Source organism: Eremomyces bilateralis, assembly GCF_010015585.1.
Source record: "Eremomyces bilateralis CBS 781.70 unplaced genomic scaffold P152scaffold_17, whole genome shotgun sequence".
Classification (NCBI taxonomy): Eukaryota; Fungi; Ascomycota; class Dothideomycetes; order Eremomycetales; family Eremomycetaceae; genus Eremomyces; species Eremomyces bilateralis.
The window spans coordinates 134,847-161,711 of NW_022985083.1; the positions used below are offsets into that span (position 1 = coordinate 134,847).

The following is a 26,865-nucleotide window of genomic DNA, read 5'->3' on the forward strand; positions in this document are numbered from 1 at the left end:
TGCGACATTGGGAGGTTATTCTGTCCGAACCAAAAGCCTGAAACCCCCCCACTAGAGATTACAGACCCCTATTCCTGGTGGCCATTGTCCTGCTTTTTAATTGATTTCTTTGCCCCTTTTCTTTCATCATTCGCCGTTCTTTCCACCGCTTGTCACGCTGTCACGGCTGCCTCACGAGATGACCCACGGACACAGCGCAGGTGTTGAGATGTTTTTCTGAATTTGCAATTTGCTTTCGTTTGAGTTTCGATCTTGTTGTTCCCTCGCTCGATTTCTTTCATATCTTCTGTCGTTTTAACGCTACTTTTCAATGCCGAGCCGATCGGGTCGTCCATGCAGGTGGGCTTCTCCCTCCTGTATTTATGTTTGACCTAGGATGAGGATGAGGGGGGAGGGACGGGGGATGGGGTGGAACAGCTATTATGGGTAATCTAGTTACATAAATAACGGCGGATGAGGGGGTAAATGGGAGGGGCGGGGAAGGGGGGGCTGCATTATCCAGGAGTTGAATGCACTGCAGAACAGGAAAGGGTGCATACGTAGCGGAGAAAATTGCTACATATACGATGCGCTTATGAAGTTTGGTTTATCGTTAGTTGGAAAATGCATCACATTCAGCGATCGATCATCGAAATGGGCGGGAGAAGTTGTCATTGAATTGTCTATCCACCATGTCCGGTCAGTGAATCTGCCCACGCAGGATCCACCGACCTACTCGAAGAACGACAAGTCAACATTGGCCCTTTTTTATCTGTTTTCTGTGGTAGTTGTTCCTGCCCCTTGCTCTGAATCAATCGTACAGTTGACACACCGCGTCTGTTGAGGGTTCGGGCGTCGGAGAGGCGACTTTGCTGGCTCGGATCCCGGACCGAGGGGACAGGCGGTTTGGCAATCCAACTTCAAAGGGATGGGGTATGCGGCGTGGGAGGTCGATTGTTGATAACGCTTGGATGTGGTTGAGGGGTACGTGAGTTGGGGGTTGACGATAAGTAAGATGTTAAGGCATATCCACGTGCGAGCCTGTCATCAGGAAACGTAGGGAGAAGGGGATAAAGAGGCGTGAGACGAGGGTGGTGTAATCGTTGCACGGGCGTTGTTGCGGGGGAAAGGAAGGGTACGTCGAGGTGGGGTCGTTTGAGGGGGAAGAAAGAGGAGAGACATATACGTCGAGGAGCGTCGGAGAAGACTAAGCAAAGCGAGATGGAAGTATCTCGCCGACCGTTCCTACTCATCCCCGGATCGTAATGGCGTGGTAGGTCGAAAGGAGATCGTGAAAGTTCGAGGACCACAGCCGCCAATCTCTCGTCAAAAGAGTCGCAACCATCGTTTCTCCTCTTTCTCCACGACCCGAAGTAAATCCCGCGGTAGATGTTGTACAAGAAGTAAAACGCCCAAGCACCTATAGACGGAATCAAGAACTCCCAGTACGCCTTGAAGTGGCGTGCTTCCCGGCCATTCCACCGTTCAGAACGCCAGGATATCCAGCTCGCCAGTGTGAGCCATGGTGCCATGTAAGAAGCAAATAGCGCAGTCGTTCTTCCTGCTCATCCATACGTCATGAGGGAGAACAAAGAGAGAGAGCACCGTGACTTTTGCGGTTCGTCTATCAATGGAGCGGTTCCGGGGAAAAGGCACCGCGGTGGCGACATTTCCCGACTATCCGTTGTCAAAGAACCGCTGGAAGAAGAATGTCACGAGAATACCGCCCGGCGCCCAGTTGCCGCGGGGAAAGGAAAAGAGGAAAAGGAAAACTCGGGGTCATGGTCGTCTATACAGTCCATGCTCATCGATCGAAAAAGGAAACGAACTAACGTAAATGAAAGCTAGGAAATGCCGGCAATAACGGGAGCGCGCCATCAAACGTCTAAGCCTGAGGAGTCACTCGCTGCTGCGGGTGTTGCTGCGGGTGTTGCTGCGGGTGTTGCTGCGGGTGTTGCTGCGAGTGTTGCTGCGGGTGTTGCTGAGGGTGCTGCTGCTGCGGCTGCTGCTGCCTTGGAGGGCCCGAGAAGCCATTATGCCTCTGTTGGCCGCCTCCACGACCACCCCGCATATTCCCACCGCCCCGTCCTCGGTAGTAGCTAGTGTTATATCCACCGGGCTGTCGCGGCAGTTGGCCCTGATTCTCCTTGCCATTTTCCGGAGCACGCGGCCGGTTGTCGGGCGCGTTGGAGATGGGACGGGGCACGGTGTCGGGAGTCTCGTAGACATACAGGCGCTTCTCGATGACCTGCGGGATCGGCTGAATCTCGGTACCGAGTTCTTGCTCGATGCGGTACAGGTTGAAGCGGTCGTCCCAGCTGATCAAGTTGATCGCCAGACCCAGGTGGCCGAAACGACCGGAGCGACCGATGCGGTGGAGGTAGGTCTCGGCGTTCTTGGGGAAGTCGAAGTTGATGACGACGTTGACGGCTTGGATGTCGATACCACGGGTGAGGAGGTCGGAACAGACGAGATTGCGGCAGACGCCGTTGCGGAAATCGTGGAACACTCGGTTTCGGTTGTGTTGTAGCATGCGGGCGTGTGAGTAGAAGCAGGAATAGCCCAACTCCGTGATTTTCTTGGCGAGGAGCTCGACACGGTTGGTGGAGTTGCAGAAGATTATGGACTGGTTGATTTGGAGTTTGCTGAAAAGGGTGTTGAGGCAGCGGACTTTGTCTTTTTCTTCGACGAACGCGTAGTATTGGGTGATACCGCGAAGGGTGAGTTCATCCATCAGGTTAATCTCGTACGGGGTGTTCATGAATTTCTCCTGCAAATCGTTAGCAAAACACGCCAATTCATGTTTGAGATGTAGGTCATACCTTGAAGGACTTGACCACAAGAGGGAAGGTAGCGCTGAACAGCATCGTCTGGCGCTCCTTCGGACAAAATGCAAGCAACTGCTCAATGACAGGAGTAAACTCCGGGGACAACAGCTTATCCGCTTCATCCATTACGAAGGTCTGACAGCCCGAGAGGTCTGCTACGCCCTTCCCAGAAAGATCCAAGATTCTTCCCGGTGTTCCCACAATAATATGCACCGGCTCGCTAAGACGAATGATATCGTCCCGCAAGCCCGTTCCACCAGTGCTGACCATGACATTGATCCCCAAATGCTTCCCAAGCGTCTTGCACACCTGTGAGGTTTGTAGCGCGAGTTCTCGCGTGGGGACGAGGATCAGAGCTTGCGTCTTGGAGTTCTTAGGGTTGATTTTTTCGAGCGTCGGGATCACGTAGGCGGCCGTCTTGCCGGTCCCGTTCTTGGCGCGAGCGAGGATATCGCGGCCCGTCAGGGCGACGGGGATCGCTTCTTCCTGGATGGGAGAGGGCTTCTCGAACCCTGCTTCGAAAATTCCCATCATGAGTTCGCGTTTGATGTAAAAGTCCTCAAAATCTAGGCCTTTGGTGGCGGTGACATCCTGTAGGCTTGGATCAGTACGAATTCCAATCAGATCGGGTTGATCGTTCACACCTCAGTCTGATGTCGGGTGTCTTTCGCCGGCGCTTTGAGTCCCGATTTCCAATCGGAACCTTTCGCGGCTGTGGCAGCTGAGAGATTCGACACATCGGATGATCCTTGTTGTATTGTCCCCGGAGAGGATGAATTTGAGCTGATATGTCAGTTTCCACGTATCTCTCGTATGCCACGACAGCTCTCACTTTAAGTTGGCCTTCTGCATGGCAGAGGCAAGGTCGGCTGACATGGTGAAGGCTTGAGACGCTTCGTCTCAATAGCGACTGGATGTTCTTTTCAGTAGAGAGGTGATTGGTGGTCCAATTGATGTTTTTGGGCTCCCTTTGGAAGCAAATTTTTGGCTTCGCTTCTCGTTCTGTCAATGGTGAACCGACTCGGCTAACAGGATGATGTCAAGCGCCTCCACAGTGAGTTGAAATCGGTATGAGTTGAACGCCTGTTCGAGATGCGGATGAGAGTTCCTGGACTTCTTCAAGGTGTCAAGTATGGTGACTATGGGCCCCAGTGGTGGGTAATTGCCTAAAGGTGAAGTCAAGTTGATCGCTTCAGGCTGTTCAGAAGTGGTGGTGAAGAGCTGAGGTTTGTCTGGCTCGCTTGAGCTATTATCTGGCAGTGGAAGCGAGTTTGCGTATGGAGAGTTTGCAGTTCCTTGTGTGAGCGTATAGGTGTGAAGAATGGTAAAGTAGGATCAGGATCGGAGAGAGTGAGTAGAAGTACAATTTCGATTGAGGTTGGAGTGAATTGTGGTCAAGGTGATGTCGGTGGAGCGATTTGCTGTGAAGGTGAAGTCGAGAAGGTTGCGGCTGCGGGTCCACTTTAGGCATTAAGGCATTGTTGAGGCATAAATTCACGTCACATCACGTGTATCACCCCATATTAGAACCACCACTGTTCCTTTCACTGCCGACTTTGCCGCTACAGCATCTCCCTGACTCCCTGATAGTTATATAGTAATTAGTCTTCACCTCAATATGTGGTAGGACCTGCGCTGGAAACGCAGGAAATCATTGGTCTTTCATAGTTAGGCAAAGTATAGAGCTAAAATTTGGTCATCGTTTCTGATCATGTCGTGGTCATTGTGCCCTTCTATGTGTACCTGTATCGTCCCTTCGTGGCCCCTGAAACGCCGTAAATCATACATGATCGTTAAGCTCCTGCCAAGGAATGCCAACGCAGTGTTAAAAGTATCGAACATGAATTGAAAAAGACAAGGCACACATCCTTTGTCCATCACCATGAGCATCACCCTGGTCATCCTCCAATCATATGTTCATAATCCACATTCTTTCCATATAATCCATTCTTCCTATTCATATCAATCTCTCATCTCTCCTCGCTGTTCCTCATGCATCTAATTCCTTCGAACGACGTCCCTGGCATACCGTCCGGAGAACCCCCGCTTCTTGAGAATCTTCCCGTTCTGGCACGTCGTCCCAGCAGCAACGGGCTGGAACACCACCTTGCCATGATTGCACAGGCCAAACTGGCCGGTTCCACTGCAGACAATCGCGCCCTCGGTTCCACATCCGCTGTTTCCGCCGGCGGACTCGGACGCAGAGCCGGATCCGCTGGGTGGAGCGGCTGATGGGGAGGAAGGAACTAAATCAGAGTAGTCGGGAGCATTGCCAGTAGGGCCTGCGGCCGGGGAGGTCTTCGTGATAAGTGTCGTGAGGGTAGAGGTGCCGGTAGGAGAGGTGGGAGCAGCGGGTGCGGTGGACGCATCAGGAGCGAGGATACCACCGGGATTAGCGGGAACGGCTGCTGGAGTAGAAGGAGTAGCAGCAGGAGCTGACGAAGCTGGAGCACCGGAGCCGGAGTCAGAACCAGATCCTGAGCCAGATCCTGAACCTGAGTCTGAGCCCGAGCCCGAGCCAGATCCTGAGCCAGATCCCGAACCTGAGTCTGAGCCCGAGCCCGAGCCAGATCCTGAGCCAGATCCCGAACCTGAGTCTGAGCCCGAGCCCGAGCCCGAGCCAGATCCTGAGCCAGATCCCGAACCCGAGTCTGAGCCCGAGCCAGCACCAGCATCACACCCCGACCCCGTCGGCGGCTTCGCATTAACATTCGACGACCTCGCCACCGACTCCCCCGGATTCGGGAACGCCGTATCAAAATTTTGCGGGCTCGTACACTCCGCCGTCCCGACGTTCGCCACGAACATATCCGGCAGCTTGTCGAACCCGCTAGCGTCGCTCGCGCCGCCCGTGATCTCCACCGGCGCGCAGTTCATGTACATCTCCGGCGCGCCGCTCAGCTTGGCGAACCACGTCCACGCGAACGTCGCCTGGCCGCTGGGGACTTCCTTAGGGACCGTGAAGGGGAAGGGCGTCGTGCCGCCGTCGACGCCGGGGCAGCCACCTTCCATGGAGTGGATGACCTTGAATTTGGAGTTCGCGGTTGGCTCCTTGTCGAGGGTGATAGCAAGTTGGCAGGAGCCGCCACCGTGGACAGCAGTGCCGGCGAATTTGACTGTCTGCTGGCTGCCGGCTTGCATGGTGTTCATGGTGGAGATGGCGAAGCCGTTGGTGAGTTTGCAGGGGAAGTCGCTTGCCGTGATGGGGCTAGTATCGAGCTTGTCTTTGGCGAAGGGGACCGGGTTCTCTAGCTTGATGTGGGCAGAGACGATGGAGCTCAGGAGAGCGGTAGCCGCAAGGGCGAGCGAGTTGATGGGGGCCATATCGACGAGTTGGTCGTGTAGATTTGCGAAATTTGCTTGAAGGAGCGTGAGGTTTTGTAAGAGATTTTGGGCTCTGAAAAGGAAAGTAGCCTAGGCCTGCTAGGTAAGAGCGATGATGAAGCTTTGATATAGCGAGCAACACCTCAGGTAGGTAAGGACCGTTGAAGACAACCAGTGTTTTTAAATGACAGCAGCCAGGCTGAATAATATTGCACTTCCTGAACAATAGGTGACACAATAGGTGAAATGAAGGGTGATGGATGGAAGACAAAGGAACTTCGGGAAACGGAGGGAAACAATCCTCTTTATTCCTCGTACATTGACTTGCCTATCCCCCAACACTACGCGTCTTTGTTTCTGCCCACGCGTGTTCCCTCCGAGTCCATAAGTTTCACATATTAATCGACAGAAACTGGCTCGCTAGCCGTGATCGAGTCTCCGATATTCAGGAGTCGTGTGATGGGTCCTTGTCCCGTCAGCCTATCGCTAAGCAAAGCTTAACCATCGAAACAATGGTGGGCTGTGATCCATCCATCTGCGACCCCAGGCGAGCTCCATTGTATTTTGTTGGCTTTGTTGCAGCTTCGATGTGGATAGACCCTCTCGGCCTATCCCTCGGCGGCTGTCGAGGTCATCCGAGTGAATCACGATGTGCAGTGCGGAGAGTATCTCGGTAGATCGGAGTCCTCTGACTGTGATGGAACATGTACGTGTACTGCGGAGTGAAGGCGGTAGTCTTTGTGGACCATTAACACGCCCATCTTTATGTCCATGGTGCCAATCGGCTCAGGGATGAAATTCAACACGTTTCATGGCGGCCGCTGTGGGAAGCTGATGTTGAACATCAGTCGATGACCGCGGGGTGATTGGTGAACATGGATCGGCAGGGGAGGCGCGGAGAGTGCCCGCTCTGCAAGGGGCAGGCACCACAGCTCCCCGCCGATTGGTTGAGAAAGTTCCAGTTCCTGAATCTTCAGACACACATCGTCACTGTTTAAACTCGTGTGACAGATGGGCAATGTGACACCGATGCGAACTACCGAGAGGTGGATCAGATGCCGAGAGCTGGCATGGTTGTGTTTCACGAAACATTCATGAGTTTTGCGCCGGCGCCTATATTATCCACTGGTTAAGAGGAGGTGTGCACATCTCCTAACAGCTCACTCCTTGTTTCCGGACTCTAAGCATACACGTCAGTCCTTGACGAGCACACGAAACATCTTGCACACTTTATGGCTGCTGCTTCTATCGCATTTATCATGATAGGAAAACACATATACACGGTTCGGATGGTCACGACTGTAGGCAAGAAGTCAGAGCGAAACATTGGTGGTGTTCGCAGACAAAGGCAACATAGGCAATGGTTGCAGCATGGCAACCTCGAGGCTGCCTCCTGCAGAGTACACGGCAGTTTTTGGATCTGAATGAAATTTTTCCGGTATTAGTCCTTAGAGTCATGCGGTGTCAAATCCCTTCGGCGAAGACTAAGTAATCCCACCAGTATGCTAAACACTCAGAAGCAACGTGTCGCTTTCGCCACCAACCTCCCAGCCAACTCCAAAGCAGCCAACTCCAAAGCAGCCGACTCCGATGAATTCGTCTTGGAAAGTGTAATGGCCCGTCGTATACCTCGCACTTAATTTCGCCCGTCGAGCCCTAAGTTCGGTGGACAAGCCCGAAGTCCTCTCCTGCACGCGGTCCCAAACTTTAAGGAAGATATGCGCCAGCCGCCATCACTAAGTTCGACCCTGTGAACATGACGTGGTAGACCGGGCTCTTCTTCGTCGGAAACGCACTGATCTGATCGCTCGTCACCACGGTGTCCTTCGCCCCCTTGCCTTTCTTCGACGTGGTAATCGCCCCCGGGCCCGCGCCGGGTGTAGCCGCCGTATCGATCTTGGCGTTGATTGCGCCCGTGGCTCCGTCGACCGGCACTACCTTTCCGTTCACCACCGCCGAGTTGGTGTTGTCTACGGCCCGCTGCACGCAGTCCCATACCCGCACCGTGCCGTCCATACCCCCGGATACCAGTACGGTGCTCTCCACGCTCCAGGATAGGCTCCAGATGCCGCCTTTGCCGTGTCCGCGCATGCGTCGAGCGCGTCGCCCGCTATGCAGGTCGAAGAGCATGATCGTACCACTGTCGTCGGCGGTCGCGAGGGTGAGGCCGTTGGGCGAGCAGGCGAGCGCCGTGATGGTCCCCGTGAAGCCCGTGAACATGCGCATCGGTCGCCCGGTGACGATGTCCCACATGCGCACCGTCTTGTCGCTGGAGCAGGTGAACACGTAGACATTGTTCGGGTGGAAGACGATCTGGTCGACGTCGTCGTCGTGGCCGACGAAGAGCCGGAGCGGTTCGACATGATCTGTCACCCAAAGTCGTGCAGTACGATCATGGGAGGCGGTCGCGAAGTAGTGCCCGTACGGACCCCATCGGACATCCCAAACCGGCCCGGCGTGACCTTTGTAGACAACAAGACATGCCCAGGCGTCGATGGACCACAGTCGGACTGTGCCGTCTCCTGATGAGGAAAGGAGGTAGCGTGAGTGGGTAGTAGGAGCCTCAGCATCGGTGCTAGGGTTGACGGTTGATGGTGAAAAGGAGACCGCGAAGACTGGCCCGGAGTGGCCGACTAACCGTTGAGATGCGGATGGCTTGGTTTGTTCGCCGGAGATTTGGCTCGCGAGAGATGGAAGTGGTTTGCCATCAAGAGACCAGACTCGGATGTAAGACTCGGAAGTCCCTGCAGCCACCATTTTATAGTCACCCGAGATATCGATGCAGTTAGTTCTTGTAGATGTCAGTTCAGTTGCTATGAGTTGTTTTGATACAACCTACGTGTCGAAAGTGTTGTGGAAAGTGTACATAATGACACTAACTCCAGGCCCAACGCCACCAGTCACCCCCTCGATCTTGAACCGATCTCGGTTTTCTTTGATTCGTTGCACTTCCATTGCGACGTCCCGAGCCAACGGAGGAGGTAGAGGGATTTTTGTTCGCGGAGGTGCATCTTCGGTAGGTTCGCGCTTGATGTGAGCTTCGAACTCATCAACATAGGATCGTTCGCCTGGACCTGGTGGGTCACGTGAATCTTCATCCTGCAGTGCTGCTCGAACATCTTCCATGGCATCATCATCCATTGGCAATGGTCCCAGTTGCAGTCGAGGCAGCACGTTTGGCGCGTTCGGATCGGTGTTGGCTGACCCGGCCATGTGTCCGGGAATCCCCTCGTCTTCTGGTGGAAACGAGTCGTCGATGCCTCGAGACGCAAGCATTGCGGCAAGACTCCGCTCTTGGCCAGCTTCAGTTCGATTCCTGTGACGGATAGTCATGTAGGTGCTTATGAGGAACATGATGACCGAGCCTCCCTCTGCCTCTTTTGCTTCCAAAAATTGGATGAGTGGATGAAATGCGCCATCGGTGATGGTAATTTGGTATTTGTTGTTGCGATAGTCCTTCGCCAGGTTGTTGTTTTCCACGTGCTCTGGGAGCGTAATCAAAGCAAGTTGACGAAGGTCATCTTCATGCTCTTTCTCGAAGAGTTCCTTAAACTTGTCGTAGAACTCTCCACACTGCTTCGGATAAAATTCCAGAGAAAGACTGAGGATGGAATAGACGAACAAAGGCCATAGCAGCCGCTTGAGTTCGACTCTGTACAGCTCCAAGCTGTCTGTGACCCAGGTGTTGAAGAGCTCTAGACCAGACGTTAGATCTACACGCGATGATCTTTTGAAAGCTACTCACCAAACGAAGCAGGGTACTTCTCGCCACCTAGATCGTCAACGCGTGGCTTTTCGCGATTTCCACCATCGATGGTGTGCGACTCTTTCCGCAGTGTAGCTTCGGTTCTGCTGTACCCCTTCTTGTTCAGATACTCAAGCACCTGGTAAGGTCTAGCGTTAATACATTCCACTGCCCTTCCGACCATATGTGGTGTAAATGTCTGAAACCGCTTGTCCTTGGCCAAAGCCTGGAAAAACGCCATCTTGGACGGGGGGATATGGATGGCATTTGTGAGAGGAAGTAAGAGCAATCAAAGACAAGGGATTAAGGGAGTACAGGCGATAAAGGCAGAACTGATGAAGGCAACACATACTATCTGGTTCAGGTTCTGCTGTGAAGGAGTTCCTGGGCTCTGCCCTGGTCCATGGGATTGTATCGGAGTCGGGGGCATCCCCCCGCTGGGTGGCCCATTTGCAATGCTGGCACTGCGAGAGGGCGGGATTATCAATCCAGGATGTGGGTTCGACATTTTCAAATGCGTTCAAATGCGTTCAAATGAGTTGGGGGCGTATTCACTTTGCGCTAGATTAGAATATCAATGCGACGGTCCCATCATCGACAACGTCTTGGCGATCGCGAGGTGTCGCAGAGCACTTATTCTCAATATCTGTCACTTCGACCGGTATGTTTCCGCTTGATACCGTCGATGTATTCTTGTAAATTGGGTGTTATTATGGCGATATTTCAAAGATGACTTTGAACGGCTTTGAAGTCAATTATCAAGAATTTAAGAGTGAGGTCAATGGAATATGCAGCTCATATGAAGTTACAATTGATTGCGGCTCTGCGGGATCTCCATGCTTCGACGGACGATAGCTACCGTAAATGCATTCTTTCAATTGACCTCATACCCTGATCCCCCCCACCTCCCGCAGCATTGCTCATCCATTTCTGGCTACTGTCAATATTCGATTTAATATCGCCCATCGGGAGTGCTTTTATATTGGCATGCTGCAAATCTATTTGGCCGTATCATGTCATAACCTTAGTGGTGGAGGGAGCAGTCCTACGGACGATCAGTTGATATGGCGAGCGAAGACCCCTCAAAAGCAGCTGGACACATCAATGCGCTGAACGACATTGCGCGAGTAAGTTGAAGCAAAATAGCTTGCTATCAGGGTACTGATTCTGATCGAAGGATGTTCCGGAACTCCTCCAAGCTGCCGGTTCAGCAATCAGCGCCATGACCTCGAAACCGCCGAGTTCCACAAACCATGGTAGTGATGCATCCCTGGACACACTTGAAGGTCGAAAAGCCGAGTTCCGCGCCCAATCAAAGACGTTCTTTACGCTCGTCAAAACCATCAGTGAGCGATTGCAGACGGAAGCGCAAGAGCTCGAGGACTCGGGGACTCTGTTGGGCGATGCGGCAAAGACCGAGACCGAAGAGGGGGTTACAAACGGTGGAATGGGTCGTTTCGATATCGGCGTCCTCAATGCGCGGGCTTCGGATGTTGGGAAAGCCAAGCAGAATGAATTGCTTGAAGAGGCTCGGAAATTACTCGAGGCGAAGGTGGAAGAGTCCGCTGGTGGACAATCGACCTGATCACGGGAAGTTCTGTCACGGAAAGGCCAGGCAGGACGTTCGGATGGATATCAGTGGCAATCCACTTTCCGCACAACTATGTACCTAATATTCGAACAGGAGTTTGGCTGCTTTGCTCCTCTGCCGCTAGAGTCGGATCTTCCGAGCCCCTCCGTGATTTAACTGTATATTTCCGTATAATCTCGCCCCGATCTATATCCGCCCACTCCCGGAATGCTTTGCGAGCATACATTATCCCCTTAAAGGAGTTGATCTCATTCCCAGTCACCCGGTGAGGCGGCACTATCACGTTCGACACTTGCGCAACGACGATCATATGGTCATGGATTTCCATGCACTTGGCCGGCAGCAGCTGGCATTCGAAAATGGCCGGTATCGCCTGGTCGTTCTGAAGGACCAACGGGAATTTCGGGGTGACGGTGACGGGATACTTCCCACGCACCGACATCCATTTGCCCTCGCCGTTTCCTTTCGTGAATTCCGTCGCCAGGTCGTGGGCGAGGTGGTTGTGGGAGAGGAGGTGGACGAAGAAGGAGTTGCGGTTCAGGTGGCCTCGAACGATGGACTCGAGCGTCAACGATGGCTTGCGGATGTTGAAGGTGACGATCGGCACCGGGTCTAAGGTGACCGTCGAGAAGGACGATACGGTCATGCCGGCGAAGCGCCGCTGCGCTGATTCCAGAGGGATCTTCTTGTCTTTGACGGCGAGGAGATTGTCCCGATAGGCTGTCACTATCACGACAGGGTGTGGAATGCTTTGCATGGCCGTGCGTACAAGGTCGGGCTTGGTATGTCTTTCGCTAAGTTCATAATAAGACCGGGTGCCGGGTGACCTAACGGGGTATTTTTCAATCGAAATTTTTGATATAGGGCTGTCGGTCTCGTCTTCGGGTGCCAATCCTCTCTGCGCAGCGTCACTTGCATGATTGTCGTCCGTGAGATTGGATTGGGTTCCGTCGGGTGCATTTTGAAGATTTGTTGAAGAAGTGAAGAGCAATCGTCGGGATGGGGTGGTTTGGGCGATGCTTCTTGAAGTCGAGTATTTAGAAGTACCTATCGAGACGTAAATCAGCCTCCGTTTGCGGATTCAAGCACATCTGATTTGTCGTACATATTGAGCGACTCCGACATATGGAGGAATATTTGGACAATGACTGCAATAGCTTCAACGAGCTGTAAGGGTTGATAGGTGTCGCCATGCGCTTCGCCATCTTCGGACTCGACCAGGCGTTGCTCGCGGATTCAAAGAGTACCTCGTCTTCAACAAGCGTCAAGCAGTAAGAGAATGGACTTTACGGGTGTTTGTCACTAGGAATTCGGTAAATAAGGACGTGAACAATTCAATCGCAAGAAAACAAAGGATTCATTGACTCGGAGTTTAGAGGAGAGCAGAGAACCCTCTAAAGTTGGTCTGAGCTTCTAAACTTTTCCCAGGCGGCCAGGCCCAGGGTTCCGACCTTCGCCATTTCTGCAATTCAGCGCTCAACCATGATCTAGCCCGTTCACGCGACAAACCTCTTCTAATCCGGCGACATCGAGGGGATTATGATGCTGCAATGTCCGTCAATTCCTTGAGACCCAATGGTGGTCTCTTTGTTCGGCAATCGAAACCGTGGACCACCCAGATTCGTCATGCGACGTTGATCCGACGACCCAAACGCCCCTACACCTTCACCCAGCTCGTCACCCTCTCGGACGGCAGCACCTTCTTACATCGCACGACATCTCCTACGCCGGTATACCGCTCGACCAAGGATGCGAAGAACTCGCCGTTGTGGAATCCTTCCAGTCAGAAACTCCTGAGCGTAGAAGAGGATGAAGCCGGACGGTTGGCGGCATTCCGCGCACGATTCGGACGAGGATGGGATGCAGAGGGTACCATCAGTAAAGATGAGGTTCGGATCACGGAAATTTCTTGATGAGGCTCATGCTAACGATGTGAAAGGCTACAAAAGCTACCGACGCGAAGGAGCAACCTGAGTCCTCCGAAGACAGCCTGCTCGATCTCATGAGGAGCTTTAGCACTCAACAGCCATCGGGAAAGGCATCAGATGAGACCCCTACTACAAAAGCTGAAAAGGAGGGGAAAAAGTAGGCTTTGAAGTAAAGGCTAGTTGAGGACAGTTGAGGGCAGTGTATTGCATGACCACGATGCTTTTCCTTTCTTGTGAGACGGCACTCTGGCTAGCCGCTTTTGCGAATGAAGACGATGTCCTTATACGCTGCTCATAGGGTGTTTGCTATCAGAAAGTGCAAAACTGGCGAGGGAGCGCCTTAAGAGAGTGGATATGGTCTTGCCTTGGATTGCGGAGAACTTGATGTTGCAGCATACGCAGCGATTGATCCCAATCTACGCACCAGAGTCTACCTGTACGCATGTAAATGTATTGTACAATATTAACGAAAATAGAGAGAAAATGTCTTGATATCATGTCGTGCTAGGTACGGGGAGTCTACCTACGTTTGATAAGATCCATTGCCCAGGGTCTATATTCGCGACAAGGGAGATGCGATCAAATACTATAAATGTGTGCCTGTCAAGTTCCACCATGAACAGTAAGCATTGAGCATAGAAGAAGTAGAAGGTAGTACATGTAGAACCCGAAATTCCATCGCCGTGATGGAGATAGGTATCCGTGCCCCATGGCCGCCCCACAACCTCTGGTTGTGGGTGCTCCCACACCAAAAGTAAAACCCACGCCAAAAGTACAATTTTACCATCATCTTCAAATCTATACCACCAAACATGCCTAAACGCGTCAAATATCCAGAAGAGACTATACAGAAAGCACTCAAGAAGGCTACAGAGCAAAAAAAAGCAGGAAAATCGGTTAACGTTTCAGCGTTAGCGCGTGAATTCCAAATCAGCCAGTTCGTCCTTCGAGGTCGCCTTCAAGGGAAAACATCCTATTCCAACCGTTCTCCGTTCGTACAAGCGACCAAACTCGATCAGCTACAAGAAAAGGCTCTCCTAGCTTGGATCCACCAGCTTGATGAGTGGGGAGCGCCTCCTACGCCTACAGAAATCGAAGCGTGCGCCAACTCTATGCTCCGAAGAAACGCGCTCGATACAACCCAGCCACCACCCCACGTTAGCAAGAACTGGAAATACAAGTTTATTAAGCGCCATACCCTTCCGCTTATCGACCAAAAACCAGTTAAAGACGACCGCCTACGTGCTGAGGATCTTGGACATATACAGCATTGGTTTCAACTCCTTCAGGAGCAGATTCAAGAACATGGAATCGAGGCCCGGAATATATATAATTTCGACGAAAGTGGCTTCCGCCTTGGTGAAGGGAAGCGCCAAAAAGTAGTCAGTTTCCGACCGGGGGCAAAACGAGGCAGTCCTAGTACGGAGTCAGGCGAATCGGTTACGGATATCGAGTGTATCGCTGCTGATGGTTTTGTTCTTCCACCCTACTTTATCCTAAAGGGCGAGAACCATCTTGAACGATGGTACGAAGGCCAGATTCCAGACGATTACTGTATCAATATCTCTAAGTCTGGGTGGTCAAACGACCTTATTGCCTTCGATTGGATCCAGCATTTCCATCGGTATACAAGACACCGGGCTGAGAAGGGGAAACGACTGCTCTTAATGGATAACCACGCTTCGCATCTTACCCATGAGTTCATTGAATTCTGCGAAAAAGTTGATATTATTCTTTTCCCATTTCCCCCGCATACGACCCATTTCCTTCAGCCGCTCGATGGGAAGCCGTTTCTTGCGTTGAAACACTACTTCCGGCAGACAAATACGCATATCTCACGGTGGGGATTCGACGCAGCGGACAAGGCCTCATTCCTTACAGAAATGCCCCAAATCCGCCAAAACGCCTTCAAATCGCGTACGATTCGACACGCTTTTAAAGAGAGGGGTCTTTGGCCATGGGATCCTGAGCAGATTTTACCAACCCTTCGGCAACAGGTTGACCAAGAGGCAGAGGAGCTTCGGATATTTAATGGCACGCCACCAACGTCAAGTATTACGGCAACACCGAGTGCATCTCCACCAAATACCATCCGTACGGTACGCCGGAGACAACAGAAGATCATAAATACGCCTGAGGCCCTACTTTCTAGTCGGAAATACCAACGTCGCGTTCGCCAAGCTACGGAGTCATTGATCAAGGCAGTCGAAGAGATCGAGGCGTATAAGGGGTCCGTTTCGGCCACACAACGCCAGCAAACCAAAAAGAGTCGCCGCCAGGTTAAAACAGGACTTAGCCAGACCGGATCATTATATGCTAGTGAGGCGAAGCGCTACGTTGAAGCGCGTGGTCAGAAGGAGCGGGAGGCGGCAATTAGGAAGGCACAGCGGGACTGGCGGCGGGAAAAACAACAGGAAAACCAGCAGGAACCATCTCCTGTACTCGATCAACCTACTAGTACGGAGGATCTCGGTTTTTTTATCGATTTACATCCTGAGTTCTGATATATAGATGATGGTAGTAAAATTGTACTTTTGGCGTGGGTTTGACTTTTGGTGTGGGAGCACCCACAACCAGAGGTTGTGGGGCGGCCATGGGGCACGGATACCCCTCGATATGCCCCCTGGGCCCCTGGCTTAATTCCCTCGACGGCTAAACCCCAGGTGATGTACCCCGTACTCTTTCTTCCAGAACACCAGAACCCTAGGCATCACCATTCCAATCCCACTTCCGCAATGCCGCAAATAATTCATTCCGAGTTGTATCTAGTTTTCAACGTTTCCCTAGCATAGGCTAAACTGTGTCTGATGGCAAACTTGCCATAGGCGCTGCAATGACACTGCAGAAGAACGGGAGTTCCTGACTTCCTGTGTTTGGCGCACACCACCATGAACCTCTCCACCACTACAATGTCGAACGATCTCCACGGACCACCGCGCAGCGTAGAATCGCTGGCCAAAGAGGCCGCAGATTTCGAATATGAGCCTCTGGTGCCTTTAAGGTACTGGTTGCGGGCTGCGGATGCAATCAACAAGCAGGTATATCGAGAATGTCCCGAGCACATCCATGAGTTGCTAATGAAGCTGTCTCCAGGCGCATGCATACGAACGAGATGGAGATGACCAGGACGCCTACCTCCTCCTTCTTCGACACGCGATTCTCATTTTCGAAAAGCTACAGTTACATCCCGAAGCCAGACAGAATAGAGTATCCCTTACGCAGGCGAACAACGCCGTGAAATCCAACCTCGCACGGCTCGAGCACCTCAAGCCGAGAATCCGAGCGCGATATGAACGTCACCTTGAGCAGACCAAGAAACGGAATGATGAGAAGGAGCGCTGGCTGCATGAACATGGGCAGCCAAAGCGGTTATCCTCGGAAATGGAACGCCCAAGATCCGGGTCGCGCAACCGGAAATTTGCAGTGGATGCGACGGAGCACCGAGATTTGGCTGTGAAGTTAGCTAGACATGAGTTTGGATGGAAACGACCTCGTCGGAGCGTTGACCGGGTAGATGTGGATGATGATGTATCCCAGGATATCGCGGCGGTTGGAAAGCGGAGCCAACAGGCGTTTGCTCACCGGAGCATTGGAAGAGAGGGAGAAACGGCACCATTCAAGGCGGCGCCGATGCCATATCCCTCCGTCCCGAAGGGCTCCTCAAACCCATTGGACTCTTTCTCCAACCTATCGCTCAACACGCCTCCTGTATTGCCTCGAAAGGAGTCCCTCCCACCCTCGCGACCTCGGAAGTTGATCCACGAAGATATTCGGGCTAGCCCGCCTCCCCTTCCTCAAAAAGTTACAGATACCCCTCCTGCCGCTCTTACTCCCCGATCGATGACTCCCGCGCCGGCATCGAAAGACTACACCTTCAAACCCTCCGCGTTCGCCGAGAACGGCACGCCCCTCCGAACAATCTTCATCTCTCCCGACCTCCGTCGCCGATTCCTCCAAATCGCCCAACAGAATACCCTCCGGAGCCTCGAAACCTGCGGAATCCTCTGCGGCAGACTCATCTCCAACGCGCTCTTCGTGTCGCACCTTGTGATACCTGAGCAGGAGGCCACGTCCGATACGTGTGAAATGGTCAACGAAGAAACTCTCGTGGAGTTCTGTGACGCGAACGACTTGATGACCCTCGGGTGGATCCACACGCACCCGACGCAGACGTGTTTCATGAGCAGTCGAGATCTGCATACGCACGGAGGGTATCAGATACAGATGGCGGAGAGTATCGCGATCGTGTGCGCGCCGAGACATGACCCTTCGTGAGTACTCGTCTCAGACTAGGACCGAACCGCCATCGCTAACGTCTTGTAGATGGGGGATCTTTCGATTGACGGATCCGCCGGGGTTGAAGTCGATCCTGAATTGCACGCGTCCGGGCATCTTTCATCCACATGAGGAATCAAATATCTACACCGATGCGTCAAGACCGGGCCACGTTTGTGAGGCGAGCGGGTTGGAGTACGAGGTGGTCGACCTACGGCCAGGGTAGGCATTTCGTATAGCTGTAGAGAGCAGATATCACGGCTGGTTGCATATTCGGCATAGCGAAGGCGTTTGTTGATACATAGATCTGATGATCAAATGAATTATTCCCCTCAATTAACCACTACTTTGCCGACTCCGCAACCTTGCTCACCATATCACCCCCTAGCCTTGCGATCTCGCCCAGGATCGCTCTCTTGTTGATGAGCGCTGTGAACTTTCCGTCACCCCCTTCTTTTGGATCCTGGCCGGCTTCGATCGGCATCGTCGAATACCCAATCTTCACCTTCCACGGTCGCCGTTCTGCACTCGGGTTCCATAACCCAGCAATCTTGTTTCCTCCATCCGAATCCCAGAACAGAACCATGATGTCGCCATAGAGCCGCTCCAAATCTTGCACAAACCACTTGACCGGCTCAAATCCAGCCATCGCATCCTTCGCCTTCCCCCCCGCCAAATTCTTGAACCGCGCATTCTCTTCATGCGGATTTCTCGCCCGGGCAATCGCCTTCGCGTCCAACTCCACCACAAAATCAAAATCCTCAACTCCGGAATCAAACAACGTCCCCAAACTCATCAATCCCTCCTCCCTCTCCCAACGCTTCACCTCCTCCACCGCCGCTCTCGCTAACGCCGTCATCCTCCCCGCAATCACCACCGGCGGCATCCCCCGCTCCGTCCACGCCGCCCCGTCCGTCTCAATACTACTAGCCACGCACAGCGCCACCCTCGTCATCCCGGGGTCAACTTTCCGCCACGCGCGCAGCCTCGTGACCACCTCCGCATACTCGCTCTTACTCATCCCGCCCTCTCCCGCCCCCCCATTTTTCTCGATATTCGCCCTCCCAAAATCCACGCACCACGGCTCTCCGCGCCAATCCCACCTCGCAATCGCCGCGAGCGTGCGCAGGAAGGCAGCGGTCGGCGTGCCCGGGACGCCGAACGGCTCGGGATGCAGGAACACACGCAGGGCGAGCAGCTCGATGGTCTCGGGTGCAAAATGCGGGAGGAGGAGATGCGAGGCGAACCAGCGCTTCAGGAGGCGGATGGCGGGGCTAAGGGCCGGGAATCGGGTGGCGGCGGTGGCGAGGGCTTGGGTGTGGGCGGCGGGGCGGGGGAAGGTGGATTTGTAGGCGGAGAGGGCGAAGGCGGCTTCGTCGCGGGAAGCCGGGGTGGTGAGGTGGGGGGGTTGGGTGAGGGTGCGGTTGAGGAGGGCGGTTTCACGGTCGTGGTGGATGCGGAGGCGGAGGATGTGGTGGGAGGGGGTGGTGATGTCAAGGTAGGCTTGGTTTTCGATCGGGTGCATGCGGTTCTCAATGCCGACTTGGGCATGGTAGGAGGAAGAGTGCTCGGAGAGGAGGTCGGAGAGCTTGAGGAGGAAGGCAACCTTCGTGTATTGAATTGCTTGGAGGGAATCCGGCCAGCGTCCAGAGCCTTCGAATTCTAGTGTCATGGTGGCAGGACTCGTGGTCGACGATGGAGGATGGATGGAAGAGTAACGCAATTGAGGATCGGTTGCTTGGATATGACGGATCTGCAGTGGCAAACCGTCCATGGATCGCAGGTCATTCGTCAAAGTCGTGAATGCGGAGAGAAGCCCTTGGAAAGGGGCTGTCGGAGCGGTTACATCTTGCCCGCCTCCAGGCAGAAGCTTCCCCGTTTGGTCTCCCTCTAGATGACTTGCTTGCGCAACCGCTTCACCAAAATGTTGTTCAAGCAGGTACAGGACGATTTGTTCAAAGACAGAAACGCCCGGCTTCTGCTCCCACACCACGCTCTCCAGGATACTGCCATCCTTGAACCGCCTGAGCTCAGCTTTGTTGCCCCAGAATTTCCGGAAAGCGTCTGCTTTCGCCTTTTCTTCGGCCGACGGGCCGTGCTCCACAAGCCTGAAGGCGTGCTGCGGATGGACGACGAACCCGATCTGGATCCTTGCCTTTTCATCCGAGCGTGGGTTTGCATCGCATTTCCAGACCTGGAATTCGGGGAGTTTGAAGGTGATCAGGCCAACGCGATCTGAAAGACCCTTGAGCAATGTCTTGTGCAATCGACTACATCGCTCTTCCAATGTCTCGAGGCTGCCCTTGACTAGAAGGTCATGTTGAGGGACTGTAAGACGGAAGTCATACCGGAGGAACGAAGAATCGGCTCGTTGAATGAATGTAGACTCAAACTGGTCGAAAACCGTGTCCCCGAGTGCTGTCACGGATGACCTTGCAGCTTGCCTCAGCGATTCGTATGACCAGGACCGAACCTTATAAAGCAGATTGACTCCACTCTCGGCTTCAATAAACACAGGACAATCTCCCTGTGTCCAAGTGCCAAAGCTCTTCGGATTGTGAGAAACAAACGGCTGAGAGCGAAGGTCGTTGTTGGCCAGAAATTGTAATGTGGCTTTGAAGAGCTGGTAGCTGCTGAACCCAGGGGAGAGGACATTGCTGCGGTGTCGCAAAAGCGTCGCCATGGTCGAGGCCCATTCAAAATTGCCGAATCCACCATTAGCAATGCTTCCACCAAGTCCTCTTTGCCTCAGCCAAATTCGCCCAAATAGACAGGCGTCTTGAAATCCATCGCAGTGGTTTGAAGCACCCTCAATAAGCTTCGATAGAACGAGCGGGCTAGCATCGGCGAGGAGCGAGGCATTATAAAAGGGGGTTGGCGGGAGCTTCTCGGGATTGGCATGCCCTTCTTCTCCTCGAGGTCGAACGCAGTTCTTGTGTGGCGCAATCTTCTCGCGAGGGAATTGATTCGGCTGGCAGCTCGGAATGATTTGAATGAAAGACTTCGTTTTTGCAAGCCCATCTTCGCTCCCACCTTTTGCAAACCGAATAGCGAGGATTGGATGCAAGCGGTTTCCATTGAGATAGCTGTAGGAGACGTCGAACTTGTGCGCCGAGGAGCTCAGCAGGGCCGATGCGATCTGCGCAAGATAGTAGGCACGCTTGTAGAAGTACCGGTAGTTCAAATAATCTTTCTCTTGAAACAGAGCTGATGGCATGCACACAACCAAGTCGACGCCTAGCTCTTCCCCAACCCTGTTAAACCTTTTGGTCTGGTAACTGCCGCTCACAGTAATGGACGAAGGCTTGAGATATTGCAGCTTGTAGTTCGCGTCTTTTGGGGGGCGCGGATCAGGAAAGGGTACAGCTGTCTTGTGCTGCTTCAGCAATGCTTTTTCCGCTTCCGATACAGATCGTGGCTCAGTATCTGGAATCGTCTCGATGAATTTTCTCAGGGTCCTGACGACCTTGTCGATACTGGCTTCCCTGGGTCCAGCTCTGGGTCTGGCCTGGTCCAGGAGATCGTCGCATTGAAGCTTGAACAAGTTGGATTTGAAGATTGCCCCGGTGTACATTTCTCCCATCATAGTGTCATCCCTTTTTTCAGCACGGCGACGCCCGTTTGCCTTGGCCTTGGGACCATTCCTGTCATCAGCAGGGGCACTATCCGCGGAGTCACTTCCGGATTCAAGTTCTTCTTCTTCGTCCAACTCTTCATCCGAAAAGTCATTTTCAGGTTCTCTCACTCCGTTGGAAGAAGGAAGATCTGCATCCTTGGGTGTCGGATGGGATATCTTCCGGCGCTTCACGGCTGCGGATGCCATGTCGACGTTTGATGAAGTCCAACAGATTATAGCTAATACCGGTCCCCCAGGGTAAGTAGTGAATGATTTCGTAGCCGTAAGGTCGCAATAATAGCGCTGTTGAAGTTGGACAATGAAGTCTTCGTCCTCAAGTCGCGTGTATGAAATTTTCCCCAATCCAAAATCCAGGGTCCAGTGACAGGGATGGGTGCAGAAGCTTAGCGGGGGGTTGGCGGGCCTAGTCTGGCGTGTCTGGTAGTCCCTAACTATTGTATGACGCAAACTTCCGACGTCGGGGTTTGCACCGGCGAATGTGACGGTGACGCTACGAACGAACAACACTACAACTCTGCAACCCCCACGGTGTTTCCAACAATTTCTAGTAAGCACTGCAGATCATCTTCTCCGCATCTGTAATTAATATCCATCTCTTCTATATATCTTGATCGTCTTGTAACGTCAGCGCTTGGTGAGACGCGATCACACCAAGATACATGGCTTCCACAATGACTGAAGAGGATATTGGCGTTGGTGAAACTATACCTCCGCTAACGGCGCATGTGAGCGATGGATTCCAGACTACGAGGTGTACGCTGACTGACTTCGGTATTTAGGCCGTCAGCGTGTCGTTGCCAACATGGAGGGCAAATGTGGGATACGAGGAAGGGCAGGACTGGGTTCTCAGTAAAATGCAATCCGGCTACCCAAGGTAAGCTGCTACTAGACACACCAGGAACCAAGGGGCGTACGGAGGCTGGCATAGTCCTTGACATCTAACACTCCCCTAGATTCTTCGTACACAAGTCGATACAGGCGCTTGCAGCAGCGATTGTCCTCAAGTATGGTTTGCCGGGAGAGACGGCGATGCTCTTTCCAAGGTCATCCTGTGCAGCCCGGTGTATTGAATTCTTCAACACCCAGGGGGTAAAGCTGGACTCGAAAGAACTCCGGATTGTCGACCTGGTTCCGACGAAAGAATTCATAGAGCAAGCCACGGCGGGAAAGTTCATCCTACCCCGAATTTCAGCGGTCATTTTCCCAGAAGAACACTTTCCTACTGCAAAGTCATTCTGGCAGCACACGGGCGAAGGTGTCTCGAGTCGACGAGCAGAGTACGCTCACTCGTCATTTCAGAACGGGCTATTGATCAGCAAAACCCAAGCGGAAGAGAGTGCAAGACTATGTAGAGGTCCCAGGCGGTATCAACGGCGGACATCGATCGAGCGGACCGGCCCGGAAAACGCAGTCACTGGTATTCCCGAGACTCAGGATCCAACCCAGTATGTGGAAGAACGGTTCGGGAGAAATCTGGAGATGGCCTTCGCAGACAATGCGAAGACTGCCATTCGACGGAGAATTGCAGGAGGTCTCACCGAAGATGTGGATCTGGCAGAAGCGATGCGGAGGGAAAAAGAAGAATCCTCAATCCAACGGATGCCTGGGCTGTCAGAAGATGATGTTTATTTGTATCCTTGTGGAATGAATGCAATCTTCCAGACGTTTCGCTCCCTGGCGATCGCTAAAGGAAAGCAATTGAAGAGCATCGAATATGGGTTCGCCTCATCTTTCGCCTCATGGAGGGTCACCAATCTCACTAACCTCCGATTAGGTTTCCGTACATCGATACGTTGAAGATTTTACAGAAGTTCGGGCCCGGGTGCCTGTTCTACGGTTTTGGATCCGCCGAAGAACTGGATGATCTGGAACAGCGCCTCGAGAAGGGTGAAAAATATCTTGCTCTCTTCTGCGAGTGTCCCGGCAATCCGCTACTGAAAACGCCAGATCTTCAGAGGATTCGCTCGCTGGCTGACAAATATGGCTTTTATGTGGTCGTTGACGAAACGGTCGGAAACTTCCTAAACGTGAGGGTGCTGCCATATGCCGACGTCGTGGTCAGCAGCTTGACCAAAATCTTCAGCGGCGACAGTAATGTCATGGGTGGGAGGTACGATAATTCGATTCCCGTCTGAGTTATTCTAAATACTGATTGGTTGGTTAGTGCAATCCTGAATCCTAATGGCGAGTCATATTCCGAGATCAAGAAGGTTTGGAACCAAGACTATGAGGACAACTACTGGGCCGAAGATGCGCTATTCATGGAGCGCAATAGCCGAGACTTTGTCTCCAGGATTGAGCGGGTCAATACAAACGCGGACGCTATCAACGAAGTCCTTCTATCGAGTCCGAAAGGTGAGTTTGTAATTTGCATCTAGATTTGTCACGATCAGACTTTATTGCACCTCCAATCCCCAGCTGCCACAATGCCCATGACTCTTATAATTTCATCTGACGATTTACTCGCAGTGAAGGAAGTCTATTATCCCAAGAATGGGTCCACAAGAGAACTTTACGACCGCATCCGCACACCAAATGGCGGGTACGGCGGCCTACTCTCCGCAACTTTCTACTCACAGAGCGATGCGAAGACTTTCTTTGACAACCTGGACACGGCCAAAGGTCCCAGCTTGGGGACCAACTTCACCTTAAGGTTTGTCTCCCCTTCCACCCAGTGATCTACAGTGGCGGCTCTGCCGTCCCGCGGCGGAGACCGAAAGTTCAGCCCTGGGTTGAGAATATGTAACGGCTAACATTCTGTCAGCTCACCGTACGTGATTCTGGCACATTTCACTGAACTTGACTGGGTAAGTGAGACTTTCTCTATCGTTTGCGCCTACAACGCTTTCCTTTTCACCCCGCGAGCCACTTTGTCTTACCTCGCCTGTTGCATGCATCGCCATAAACCGCCACTACCCATTTTCCGGTATAGATCTGGTGTCTGACAGCGAACGCATCATAGGCCGCGTCGTTTGGTGTGGACGTCGATCTCGTGAGAGTGTCGGTGGGGTTGGAACCGACGGATCAGCTAGTTGCAACGTTTCAAACGGCTCTCGATGCCATTAAAAACGACTCCTGAAAGACTTGCGAAGCAGTGATGCCTCGTTTCCGCTCGGCGACTCCGAGGAGTTCTAAGGAGGGAGACGGAACACAGTCAGCAAGGCATCTAGGCGGCGGAATTGGAAGCTAAAACTTGGAGTGGTGCCTTTTGCAAGTTGCAGTTACGGCTCACAGTCACGCTTGACAGATACAGCAATTAGCATGGCATCATCAAACCCTATTGCAAACCATTTCAGCGTCCAGATATTTCCAGTCATATGGACGAGAACTAAGAAATGGATGGTGTTAAGCGTGGTATTAACTCCGTCCTTAGTAATAGGTTGACCCAGGCTGGTTGGTGGTTGGGGCCTTGGGGCCTTGGGGGTTCGTCCCTCCGTCTTTTCCGGTTCATAACGGAGAAATGTTGATCCGCATCCGACCCCAGCCCCTGAGCAGCATCTCCAGCCCCGACCTTTCTTATCATGAATTAGTTCACTTTGCTCGTACTTCCGTCAGGACCCATCCCGTTTCGCGGCAAGAAATGAAGTCTAAGATGGCCCATGTTCCTCGAAAGATGAAGATCGTCGCCGTTCGATAATTTGAAATTCCTTGGTGCTGTGCATTTTTGAGCGAATGTGTTGGGTGACCCGTCTCAATTCGTCTCAGGGACGGCGGGGTTCGAATCGTCACAACCTTCTGAATTGGAATCGCCTGGAGGATGAAACGCGAAAGGATTTGATGTGCATTATTATATTGCGTTTTGTCTAGAACGCTGCACAGACGGGCTATATGCAGGAGGTATGAACAAGTATCGTATTCTAAGTTTCGACGTTGGTCCTCTTTCCGTACGTCTGGAACCAATATCTGCAACTAGGTGACCATCGAGTATTGATGTTGATTGATGAGACCACCACATTAGCCGTTGTCGGCTATTGCGAGAAGTATTCCAGATTTCCAACATCCATCATCTACCTATCAAATTGTGGACATGGAACCAGGGATAATGGGCCCCCTTGCCCCACGAATATAGTGGCGCCACAGCCTTCCACACCCTTGAACAGATCCTTAAAAGGAAAGGCTGGGGCCAGATATAATATTCCCTGCAATTCGACAATTTCCCTCTAATTGGCGTTCAGTGTCCCGAATACATACGTACCTACCTAGCGTGATCTACTGCGGACAGTACGCCTGCGGCTATTTCGACTCGTACATTGGCTAGGGGTGAAGAATAGAAGTGTCGCAGGTCACGATGCACGAGGCTAGGATATGGCTATCTCTTTTTATTTTAGCATCAAACAGCGGAGGTTGTCCAAGGATGAAGGAGAAGGTCGAAACAGGTCACTATGTTCGAGGAACATGGAACAAGCTGAACCATCTCAAATGCCGATATACCGATGTGAACGGGTCAATGGGCTGGTCGACCGGACTGGTACATAGGGTGTACGCTGCTGTGCTCGGCTACTGTGTCCCCACTCCCCAGACCTCATTCTGCGAGCCACACTTGCATCTGCATGGGATGATTCATGATGCTGGGACTTGGGAGGCTCCCGAGTGGGGTTCAGGAACGGGTAGGGGGGGTGACTCGTTGGGATGAGACTTGGAGAGCGTTGTGACTGGGCAGAAGCTCCAGCTATTCAACTATCCCAGGTTCAGATATCCAACTCTATTCCATCCCTCTACGGACAGCTGAGCAATTAATCTAGTCACTGATTGATATGTCGGTATACATATGACGCATACCAGAATCGGACATTTATTGAATCCCACCCAACTCCACGGATCAGGTCATCCCATGCCCCCATTTCGCAGGACCGCAGGAGGTTTCGGCTCGGGGCCTTTCAGCTTCTAATTCCGTACTCCCAATGGTGGTCAGCGGAAATGTCAGGTGGACGGAATCGGTCCCTAGACAAAGGATGAGGCTCTGTTTCGGCATTTCCGCTTGAACCACTTCGGAGGAGGCGGCTTGCCCTATCACGCAAGTGACGTAAGGAGGTACGATCAATATAAGCGACGATCTTCGATTCGCCATCGACGAACGGGGTCCAACAATTGATGTTGTTGCTTTGTTTCAACGACCAGTGTATCTCCTGACAAGATCTTATTAGGGTTCGCTGCCGTCTGTATTGATATTGCTTCAAGATTAGCCATGGTGGAATGACGTCTCGCATATCCGGCGTCGACTCGGGCAATTAAATCTGAAAGCAGCCAACTAGACTCAACTTTTTTTGTTGGTTACTGAGTGGTACCATCTGGTCCAAATATTATTGGTCAAACAAAAAGTAGCATTGATCGCCCACAGGTACAGATACCATGTACACGAGCGATCTCCTGCGAATCTGCCAAGAACGTTTGATCTAGAGGTAGATTAGCTATTCATATTTCATCGTTTATGGAGTAACTATAGAGATTGGAGTAACTAGTTAGTTATGGACTAGTTAACTTAGCCTATTAGGGGTTAGTTTGGAGGGGGGGAATCTGGAATCAATATCAAATTCAAATTCAAAGGATCATCATTCGTG

General features: G+C 52.5%; 11 protein-coding genes across 11 annotated transcripts; 5 read left to right on the forward strand and 6 right to left on the reverse strand.

Moving 5' to 3' along the window:
* Positions 1 to 468: 468 nt before the first annotated feature.
* On the reverse strand, positions 469 to 1,687 carry P152DRAFT_89191 (uncharacterized protein). Its single transcript, XM_033683328.1, has one exon. The coding sequence runs from the start codon at positions 1,509 to 1,511 to the stop codon at positions 900 to 902; it is 612 nt and encodes a 203-aa protein (XP_033532199.1). The 5' UTR covers positions 1,512 to 1,687; the 3' UTR covers positions 469 to 899.
* On the reverse strand, positions 1,688 to 3,741 carry P152DRAFT_89286 (DEAD-domain-containing protein). The gene is made up of 2 exons (XM_033683329.1): positions 2,802 to 3,741; positions 1,688 to 2,749 (listed from the first exon to the last, which is right to left on the reverse strand). The coding sequence occupies exons 1-2, from the start codon at positions 3,339 to 3,341 to the stop codon at positions 1,865 to 1,867; spliced, it is 1,425 nt and encodes a 474-aa protein (XP_033532200.1). The 5' UTR covers positions 3,342 to 3,741; the 3' UTR covers positions 1,688 to 1,864.
* A 718-nt stretch (positions 3,742 to 4,459) lies between these two features.
* Positions 4,460 to 6,131, reverse strand: P152DRAFT_439468 (uncharacterized protein; the record flags this gene model as incomplete). The annotated part of the gene is made up of 2 exons (XM_033677639.1): positions 4,460 to 5,053; positions 5,399 to 6,131. 2 exons carry the CDS (start codon positions 6,129 to 6,131, stop codon positions 4,806 to 4,808), a joined length of 981 nt encoding a protein of 326 aa, XP_033532201.1. The 3' UTR covers positions 4,460 to 4,805.
* Positions 6,132 to 7,465: 1,334 nt separating this feature from the next.
* On the reverse strand, positions 7,466 to 10,651 carry P152DRAFT_460265 (putative transcription initiation factor TFIID subunit). The gene is made up of 4 exons (XM_033679858.1): positions 10,229 to 10,651; positions 9,877 to 10,015; positions 8,971 to 9,826; positions 7,466 to 8,922 (listed from the first exon to the last, which is right to left on the reverse strand). The coding sequence occupies exons 1-4, from the start codon at positions 10,382 to 10,384 to the stop codon at positions 7,839 to 7,841; spliced, it is 2,235 nt and encodes a 744-aa protein (XP_033532202.1). The 5' UTR covers positions 10,385 to 10,651; the 3' UTR covers positions 7,466 to 7,838.
* A 169-nt stretch (positions 10,652 to 10,820) lies between these two features.
* On the forward strand, positions 10,821 to 11,629 carry P152DRAFT_515746 (uncharacterized protein). Its single transcript, XM_033682914.1, has 2 exons — positions 10,821 to 11,003; positions 11,054 to 11,629. Exons 1-2 carry the CDS (start codon positions 10,941 to 10,943, stop codon positions 11,459 to 11,461), a joined length of 471 nt encoding a protein of 156 aa, XP_033532203.1. The 5' UTR covers positions 10,821 to 10,940; the 3' UTR covers positions 11,462 to 11,629.
* On the reverse strand, positions 11,220 to 12,826 carry P152DRAFT_460267 (uncharacterized protein). The gene is made up of 2 exons (XM_033679859.1): positions 12,573 to 12,826; positions 11,220 to 12,514 (listed from the first exon to the last, which is right to left on the reverse strand). The coding sequence occupies exons 1-2, from the start codon at positions 12,670 to 12,672 to the stop codon at positions 11,538 to 11,540; spliced, it is 1,077 nt and encodes a 358-aa protein (XP_033532204.1). The 5' UTR covers positions 12,673 to 12,826; the 3' UTR covers positions 11,220 to 11,537.
* A 150-nt stretch (positions 12,827 to 12,976) lies between these two features.
* Positions 12,977 to 13,919, forward strand: P152DRAFT_460268 (uncharacterized protein). Its single transcript, XM_033679860.1, has 2 exons — positions 12,977 to 13,356; positions 13,407 to 13,919. The coding sequence occupies exons 1-2, from the start codon at positions 13,018 to 13,020 to the stop codon at positions 13,554 to 13,556; spliced, it is 489 nt and encodes a 162-aa protein (XP_033532205.1). The 5' UTR covers positions 12,977 to 13,017; the 3' UTR covers positions 13,557 to 13,919.
* Positions 13,920 to 16,075: 2,156 nt separating this feature from the next.
* P152DRAFT_420461 (uncharacterized protein) lies at positions 16,076 to 18,008 on the forward strand. The gene is made up of 3 exons (XM_033677151.1): positions 16,076 to 16,433; positions 16,489 to 17,666; positions 17,719 to 18,008. The coding sequence occupies exons 1-3, from the start codon at positions 16,284 to 16,286 to the stop codon at positions 17,894 to 17,896; spliced, it is 1,506 nt and encodes a 501-aa protein (XP_033532206.1). The 5' UTR covers positions 16,076 to 16,283; the 3' UTR covers positions 17,897 to 18,008.
* On the reverse strand, positions 17,959 to 21,598 carry P152DRAFT_460271 (Nrap protein). The gene has a single exon (XM_033679861.1). It carries the CDS (start codon positions 21,491 to 21,493, stop codon positions 18,014 to 18,016), a length of 3,480 nt encoding a protein of 1,159 aa, XP_033532207.1. The 5' UTR covers positions 21,494 to 21,598; the 3' UTR covers positions 17,959 to 18,013.
* Positions 21,599 to 21,834: 236 nt separating this feature from the next.
* P152DRAFT_439482 (PLP-dependent transferase) lies at positions 21,835 to 24,657 on the forward strand. Its single transcript, XM_033677640.1, has 8 exons — positions 21,835 to 22,032; positions 22,087 to 22,181; positions 22,261 to 23,025; positions 23,082 to 23,417; positions 23,472 to 23,662; positions 23,777 to 23,960; positions 24,072 to 24,114; positions 24,270 to 24,657. The coding sequence occupies exons 1-8, from the start codon at positions 21,967 to 21,969 to the stop codon at positions 24,384 to 24,386; spliced, it is 1,797 nt and encodes a 598-aa protein (XP_033532208.1). The 5' UTR covers positions 21,835 to 21,966; the 3' UTR covers positions 24,387 to 24,657.
* Positions 24,658 to 25,421: 764 nt separating this feature from the next.
* P152DRAFT_460273 (uncharacterized protein) lies at positions 25,422 to 26,150 on the forward strand. Its single transcript, XM_033679862.1, has one exon. The coding sequence runs from the start codon at positions 25,596 to 25,598 to the stop codon at positions 25,938 to 25,940; it is 345 nt and encodes a 114-aa protein (XP_033532209.1). The 5' UTR covers positions 25,422 to 25,595; the 3' UTR covers positions 25,941 to 26,150.
* The last annotated feature ends 715 nt before the right edge of the window (positions 26,151 to 26,865 follow it).